The following is an 8,629-nucleotide window of genomic DNA, read 5'->3' on the forward strand; positions in this document are numbered from 1 at the left end:
ACGATATTGTTGTCGTCGAAATAGGGGTACGACATATCGTTGCTGTTGTTTGTTACAGTGGAATGAGAGTGATGTTTGTTGATATTGTTGGTTGGATTGGTTGCCCAGAAACAGCGAAGGGACTATTCTTGTTATGATATCAGTTATATCTTGTGTTGTTGTTAATATAACTATTATGTATTACGATGATGATTATTGTATATCCTTACCCCTCGAGGGCTGCTTCAGTTGGACTAGTTACAGGACTATGCCGTGAGACAGGAAAAATGTGAAGGATTAGGTGTGTCTATTCATAGAAGTCCTGTAGTTGATAATGGATAGAGACAGTATAGCTCATTGTCTTATTTGAGTTATGTGTGTGTAATTATTATATTGTTTCTGTTACACTGATGTAAATAGTGATGATTGCACTATTTAGTTGTATATTCATTATATTATCACGTCGTTGAAAAGAACATTTTTATGCATATGACGTCATATATTGTATGATTATGTGACGAGATTTGGGACGCCACAAAAATCATCCAATCAAAGTTTAGTTGTGTATTTTGCTTCATCAGTTGTACAAACCTTGATGTTGAAACGTTTTGTAAGATATCTTTAAAACTTGCTGACCAATCTTTCATTTGAAATCAGGTCACCAAAGCTAAAAGCTTCGTTGTCAATATCTCAAAGATGGCGATCATAGGCAATAATAGTCTTTGTTTTTTTTTTATTCTCAGATTTTCAAATTTTGTTGTTAGCATCTTTATCCTGGTTTTTCGCACGCTTTCAGATATTTCACAATGTCTTTGAAGGATTTCTCATTCATCCTTTGTAGAGACGTGGTTGGTGATTAGACTAAACATGTTTATGTCAACAGAAGTGAAGATGTCATTGTGTGCCTTTGAGTTGAAGTTCAAAATCTAGATTTCATCAGTCGTCCATGCACTTTCTGGTTTAATCAAACTGTCACTGTCTTCATCAATAGTCTCTTGTGGAGTCCAACCATCTATAACACGTTGTCATACTTCTTTTTCAATGGATTTGATGCAGACCATCATCTTAAGTTTCCAAATTAAAGAGCACATGATTGGATCCATCCAGAAAAGGTGGTCGTAGTACGATGTTGAAAGTTGACACGTCCATAGTAATTTTTCCTGTTCAAACAAAAATAACTAGTAAACGTCAAGTGTCTCTCTTGATACCAATTGTAAGGGTTTTTTTTACATAAAAGTACTAAATAAGTGGATAATTGTGTGAATCAAATATATGTGTGCTATTTAATTTGCAGTGTTATAACACCTTAACACAACATGCAGCGTAGCGGAATAATTTAATTTTACACAAAATTACTCTTGATGAATAAAATAATACATAATTAATCATGCACAAGTTTACATACTTCTGCGGTGTGCGGTGCAAAAGATTCAATATAATATATTATCAATTTACACAAAAGAAATACTAGTGAATAAAGAAAATCTAACTCATTTGAAAAAGTGAGGAAGCAAAGTACATCCAAAACTTTTATAAAAAAAATAACCAAATAACAACGGATTCAACTTCTATGAAGCCAAAATTCTGTTTAATGAACAACACTCTAATCAGCATTGTGATTAGGTATTGTGTTTGCTAGTCTTCAACACTCCACGGCAACAGAGCAATATTTATTGGCTTGAATACTTGATCTCTTCGAAGTAAATCACCAACTCTCGTGCTTGCTTTCCTGCAGCGTCTATATTCATGATTCAATTGCGGCATATATTCACTCTTATTTATAAGTTTTCTTTGCCCTAAATCTTCTTCCTTGAATAGATACCTTCAAAACATGGAAACAAAGGTTTCATTAGGATTAAACTCTTTTATATAATATAATATCATATCTAGACTTCGTATAGATCTATATCATATGTCGATTGACAAAATTTGAGGATACTCATTGATAAATAAGCATTGAGCAAGGGTACGTGTGAATCCTTCCTCTTAGGCATTGAAGATGATATATCCTACTGCAAATTATTATTATTATTTTTAACTACATGAGATTGATCGTGTAGAACCCATAAATTAGACTACGTATAAGCCATGCATAATTCTAGTATTTTAAATTAAAATGATTTTTTTTATTGCATGAGTATTTAAATTCTTTTCTTTAAATTTATTTATTTTACGTAGTAGTTTAATTGTCACCTTTTCAGTTAAATAAGTGAGGCCGGACTGGAGATGGAGTATTGAGATAAGTTAATAAAGACTTATTTAAGAAGTGGTAATTTAGCATGTTTATTTCATTAATGTACGTTTAATTATTTTTATGCATTTTAGGCATAATTCATGCATGATAAGATTTGTTTCATGAAATTTTAAAAGTTCGTGCATTAAGATTTTTAAGTTGCATTTCACGTTCGAACGAGAATCGGAGACCGGGGAATTTTCAGGAAAATTATTTTATTACATGATTAATTTTTATTAACAAAAATAAGGTGTTTTTAAGAGTATTTTTCAAAATGAGATTTATTGGATATTTGTACCCGCAGGTTTTTATTTTTATCTAATACGCAAATTTTATCAAATCGGGGGATTTTTTAAGGTTTCGACTAACATTTTCAAAACCTTTTCAACACGATATATTTTTCGGGAGTGAGTTTTGTTTTAATGGACCTCCTGTTAAGCTTTTTGGGCTTAATTAGCTTTAAATCATTAATTGTTATTTTAAAACCCATTACCTATTAATTATCTATATATTTAGCAACTAAGTACCATTAACCCTAAACCTAAATCACACTCCCTCACCGCCCACCCCCTCCAATCAGTATTCTCCTCGTGGGTGCATTAGCAAGACAATTCGGTTGTTCCTTCTTCCTCAAACTCAAGATCTCTTCCACGTCGGGTTTGCATTCCTTTGAGTTGTGCACCAAAGCAATCATCAGGCACGCGTTATTCCATTTTTTCTGCATTAGACACGTATTAAATACTGATGTGGGTATACATGCATAAGAAGTTTCGATCTAGCAATCCCATGAAAAAAAAAAAAATCTTTTCGGTTTCATAAGTGTCTCGGTTTCTATGAATGTCACTCACGTTTTTATATATTGCTGCAAGGGACTGCCGCTTTTGGTTGGTAAGGAGCTGTCTAGATCGTGTCTGATAAGGCTTAAGTGCTGGTGAACAGATCCGATCGAGTTGTAGCGTGTGAGGGTTGTACGGGTTAGATCTAGTCGTGAGGGAGAGCCGGCCGTGCATGGCTTGATCCTAGCCTTGAAGCTGACCCCCTTGGGTCCGTGGAAGGTCTGGGAGATGGCTGGGAGCAGCTGGTCTCGGCCTGCAAGGAGAATTGAGTGGGCTGGGTTCGATAGAGGTTGGCCGCAAGTTAGCTACCTCTCGGTTGTACGCACGTTCGGGTTACATGGGGCTTGTTCCACGGGTTGTGTAGGATCAGTAGGAGCTAGGGTGGTCTAGGAAGGGCTCGAGACGTGGCTGGAACCATCGGTGTTGGGGCTAGGAGTGAAACATGGCAAGTAGTGTATTTAGGATATGTAGAATAGGAAAGTGCCGATTTCCAGCAACCTTGCATGGATTTATTCGAAATTTAAGGGTCTGGTTTTTGGTGATTTTTTTGGTCTTTTAGACTAGTACTAGGTATGGTAAAAAGTTGTAAAAATTTCGGGTGAGTTTCGAGTCGATTCGGGTTAAAACCAAGACCTCGGTCTAAGTTTTAAAACGAATCGGTTAGGCTCTGATTTTGGCTCGATTTTACGTCTAGGAACGCTTATAAATATGTTTTGGGATATTTTAAAGAGTTTGGTAAGCTTCGGGTCAATTTTAGAGGTCCAGGGATGAAACGATAATTTTCGGGTTTTATGGGCAAAATGGGCATTTTACACCCTGGGTGAGATTTTGGTCCTAGCAGCGCCCTGATCGCAAATCATGATATTTTTTTATGTTCATGCATCACGTTTACGATTTTTAAGCTATTATAATAATTATGGTGCATGCTTGGTTTAAAGGAATTAAGAGAGAAAAAGTAAGAAAGTGAAGAGCACTCCGTCTCCGCCGCGCCGCGTCGTTATTTCGTTTGTTTTCTGTCAAAACAAACCAAGGCATGTTTATATCTTCTTTCACTCTTCAATCAAGCCATATAGATATTTTTAAATATCGCAAGTACATGATTTTATTGCAAGAAGATCGAAATTGTTCATATTTAATTATGTTAGTTAATTATATTACGTGCAAATATTCATTTTGAGATTTATGCGATATTGCTTGTGGTCACTTTACTATCATGCTTAAGTCCGGTCGCCAGTTACCGGCCCGGTCGCCAGTTACCGGTCAGTTCAGTTGTTTCACCCAGTATACTGTGGCAGTAGTCTGATCAGACATACATTATTAAGTCCGGTCGCCAGTTACCGGTCAGTTCAGTTCAGCTCAGTTCAGGGACCACTTGCGTAGACCATAATCTCACCAGAAAATTATTACAAGTTATTTCATTACAGGGCTCCAAGGAGCAAACATTTTCACTATGATATTTTCAGTTCAGTNTCAGTTCAGTTCAGTTCAGGGACCACTTGCGTAGACCATAATCTCACCGGAAAATTATTACAAGTTATTTCATTACAGGGCTCCAAGGAGCAAACATTTTCACTATGATATTTTCAGTTCAGTTATGCACGTACTATAATTACCAATGAAATGATATTTTACGTTACACCTCAGTACAGGAAATTTTCACTTGCATGCGATTTTATTATTTATTTACTTGTTATTTACGATATATGCATGCTGAGTCTTTAGGCTCACTAGACTTGATTGTTGTAGGTACTGATGATGCCGGGACCGAGGGCGGGGATCAGTGAGCCAGCTCGAGTCGGCAGTAGTGGGACCCGAGGACCTCACTTTTTAGCATTTATTGTTGTTATCGCTCAAACATTTTTATCTACCATTGGATAAAATTTTTTTCAGTTATTTTTACAACATTAATTTCTTCCGCTGCTATTTTTAAACATGACACGTTATTCAACAGTTTATTTTATGAACTGGATATTTTATTTAGTTTAAAAGAAAATTTTAAATTTTTCCGCAAATTTTCAAATACGGATTTCTAGGCCCTTTACAGATCGTAAATATGACTCGCACTCCATCCAAGCATCGATCGAGCAATATCCAACCTATGCATTTTTAATCAAACAACTAAAACCTTCATTACAAAATGTTTCTATTAGTTGCTTCCTACTTAATCTTAAGTACACACTATTATTAATACTAGGAAAAGATACGTGCGTTGCACGTGGAAACACACTTTTATTGTTGATAAATGTTGTTAAAGAAATGAGTTAAGAAGAGATTATAAGTTTGCAAATAATTAATGATTTTCATCTATTTTATTTAGTCAAACAGTAAAATTCAATGTAATATAATTTATACAACATGTATTATAAAGTGAAAATATTATTTGTTAAAAAAATGTTATGTATTTCAAACATAAATGAATTTATAATTGTTGCAAAATATATTAGTAATCAATCAAAAAATATAACATAGAATTGATGTCATAACAAAAGTATTAAAATAAATATGAGATAAAGAAAAAATATAATCTATAGTGTTGATCACATTATTTTACCACTATTTATTTAATTCAAGAAAAATAAAAATATAACGTAGATAATGCATTCTAAAACTTAAATCAAATAATTGTGTCAACCTTTTCTTCTTTTATATTTTGGAATTTTCTATCTTTCACGAGTTTTTCTTTTTTCATTCGCCCTTTCTTCTTAATGAAAGAAGCAATATTATCATCATCTTCAATAACAATTTTTGTGGTGTTATCGCCATCAATCATTTGCATTTTCATATCTTTATTCTTTGATGATTCTTTTCTTGGACGACCTCTCTTTTTTTGTATTTTTTTATGCAGAAAATCTTTCTTTGCAGGAGAAGCTATAATTTCATCATCCTTAATCTCCATTTTTGTATTGTCGTGGTCTTCTATTATTTGTATGCCAATATCGTTAATGATATTTGTTGGAGATCCTCTTTTATTTTTAATATCTTCTTGTTCGAAATCTACAGATCTCTTTTTGCTTGCAACGTTTTTGTTGTTGAAATTTGTGCTTGGATTTTGAATGCCTTCAATTACAAATGCTAATGTTCCGTATTTTATTTCAACCGACTTGTCCATTTTGAGAAGAAATGTATATTCTTCTCTATTTGGTGTCTCTAAAAGCTTGTAGTATATTGAAGTGTTGCCATCCTGTAGAAAAATAATATTTTTATTAGTAAATGGTAATTATATATATTCTTTGGAAAAAAAATCATTATTTGTATACCTTAGTGATGGAATCGATATAATCTTCAACGCTACAGCCAATAAAAACATTTGCGACATTTCCGAACAATGTAACACTTGCAGTGGCAGTGCCATCATTTACGCTCATCGTTATTCTATATCTACAATAACAATTTAATGTAAGGCATTATTATCAACTCATGTAAACTTATAAATATAATGTTTAAATGTAATTTTACCTTGACACAATACTGATATTGAAGTCTATGCAGTTATTACAGCTCCGGGTTTTCATTGTTTTGTTAACTGATTTTGAGCAATTACTACATGCTTCGTACCATGGATTCGCCTTATTTTCTACCTCATATATGTATGCCTTGAAGCAATAGAATTTGTTCTGTATTTGTTAACAAGTGAGATACATAACGTCAAATTAAATATCAATTTGTGATTCCCTATCTAATTTTTTTTTTTTATAAATGTCATTAATAAAATATTTGCTCCAATGAATAAATAATAATAAAAATAATCGTGAAGTAATAAAAATAAATTGAATAATAAATGACACGTAACCTTTGGTAGAATATTAATCTGATCGAGAATTTGCCTCAAAGTAATTTCTTCAGCATCTTTAATTTGATGTGTCATCCATAATTCTTCTAGACTTATTTCTTTTAAGTTGTTACCTAACCTGTAGTAGAATGATTAACATAAAGATATTTACAAACTTGAATAGTAAAAAGAAATAATATCAATATTATAGAGTTGTTAAAAACAATCGAAAATAATATTACCATATATTTATTGTTTCTTTTTCTATGCAAGATGGATTTGTGAACATTGTTGTTGTTGTTGTTGATTTGAACTGAAACTTTCCTATTATCAGTCATAAGGAGAAGTAGTGAGTAATGCTAATGAATAATTTTTGTAAATATTGATTATAAAATTTGTAAAAAATTTACCTTCAAATATATGTCTTTTCAAGTTACAGAAAGCTATAATCGGTTTATCCATCTCTATCTCTTGCAAAAATAGTCCTTCGTTAATCGCAAGATCATCCCATAAAGTAATTGATATAGTATCTAGCCTTTAAGAAGAGGGAAAAATAGTTAAAATCAGTAAAAATATATTTATCCAATCATATATTGTAAAATTTTAATACTAAAATAAGGCGTTGAAAAATATTAGTTTGCTTTTTCTTTTTTATAAAGGCATAAAGATAGAATAAATACTCACGAAGGATTTATAAGTACTATCTCTCTTCTATATCCGATGATGTTCATATCTTTTTTGTGAAATTTATTAAGCTATCGAACTTCCTTCAGAACACCAATTATATCTGCAAAATTTTTACAACATTTGATAATTTCATTACATAAATTTAGAAAGTTTTTATTGGTCGCATAAATCGATACCTATATCTTCATTAGTATGTGATTCTCTGCTCGCATCATCGAACATTGTAAATTCGGAAGTCACATTGGAACAAGTGAATTGAGTTTGTAGTTAGTCAATTGTCGTCTTCGTTTGGAAAATCAATTCTATCCGTTTGTTGACATTCGGATAGTTGTTGTTAACTTCTTGAATAATTGGATTGGAGATGATGTAAGTTTTGTTTATCTTCAACTGATCTTGAAAAAAATCTAATGTGTTCGAAAACATTATTCCATGTATTTTTGTTCCCTTCATGAAAACGGAATATGTTTATTTAATTATTATAACAAGAATTTAAATATAGATGAATATCGATAAGAAGAAATTACCTCTTCGTCCACAAAGATCAGTTTTCTAATTGGCTTCGAATTTGATTTGGCGGGTATTTGGCTTCCCTGTCGTACTACTTTAACCTTTATGGAAGCATTGTTTTGACTCGGTTGCAACGAGATGATAGGACATATGTGCAAGGTGTCCATTCGAACTATATGATTTTGTACTCTTTAATTGACATGACACAAAAAATTTTGAGAATGAAATATATTAAACAACAATAATTTAAATAAATAATAAGTATATTGGAAATAATAGAAATTGATAGATATTGGTCTACCACATTGTGATTGAAATATAATATTTTGGCATGGTACACAAATCAAACGGGTTCTTAATACAAAATGTTTGGAAAATGAAATAAATACAATTATTTAAAAGCAATGGAACCTTGGGTCACAAAATTCGATGCTTTGATTTCTATGTTTTTAATTCAATTCATCGAGTCTATTCAACACAAATAAGTTTAATAGAACGCACGAAGATTAAAGATCAATACCTGTCAAATTTTTATTTAAGGAGTTTCAACTTTGAATGAATATCCAGCCTACCTCCAAATCCCCAGCCTTCTCCGAATTTCGAAACGCGTTTATGCAA

The 8,629-nt window shown here is 32.4% G+C and overlaps 1 protein-coding gene and 1 long non-coding RNA gene across 2 annotated transcripts; one reads left to right on the forward strand and one right to left on the reverse strand.

Moving 5' to 3' along the window:
• Positions 1 to 2,090: 2,090 nt before the first annotated feature.
• On the forward strand, positions 2,091 to 2,487 carry LOC140987495 (uncharacterized). Its single transcript, XR_012177140.1, has 2 exons — positions 2,091 to 2,260; positions 2,326 to 2,487. It is a non-coding gene; the product is annotated as an uncharacterized lncRNA (long non-coding RNA).
• A 2,745-nt stretch (positions 2,488 to 5,232) lies between these two features.
• Positions 5,233 to 6,951, reverse strand: LOC140987211 (uncharacterized). Its single transcript, XM_073455635.1, has 2 exons — positions 6,306 to 6,951; positions 5,233 to 6,229 (listed from the first exon to the last, which is right to left on the reverse strand). The coding sequence occupies exons 1-2, from the start codon at positions 6,411 to 6,413 to the stop codon at positions 5,663 to 5,665; spliced, it is 675 nt and encodes a 224-aa protein (XP_073311736.1). The 5' UTR covers positions 6,414 to 6,951; the 3' UTR covers positions 5,233 to 5,662.
• Between the last annotated feature and the right edge of the window lie 1,678 nt (positions 6,952 to 8,629).

The sequence above is a fragment of the Primulina huaijiensis genome, chromosome 11 (genome assembly GCF_012295235.1).
Source record: "Primulina huaijiensis isolate GDHJ02 chromosome 11, ASM1229523v2, whole genome shotgun sequence".
NCBI lineage: Eukaryota > Viridiplantae > Streptophyta > Magnoliopsida > Lamiales > Gesneriaceae > Primulina > Primulina huaijiensis.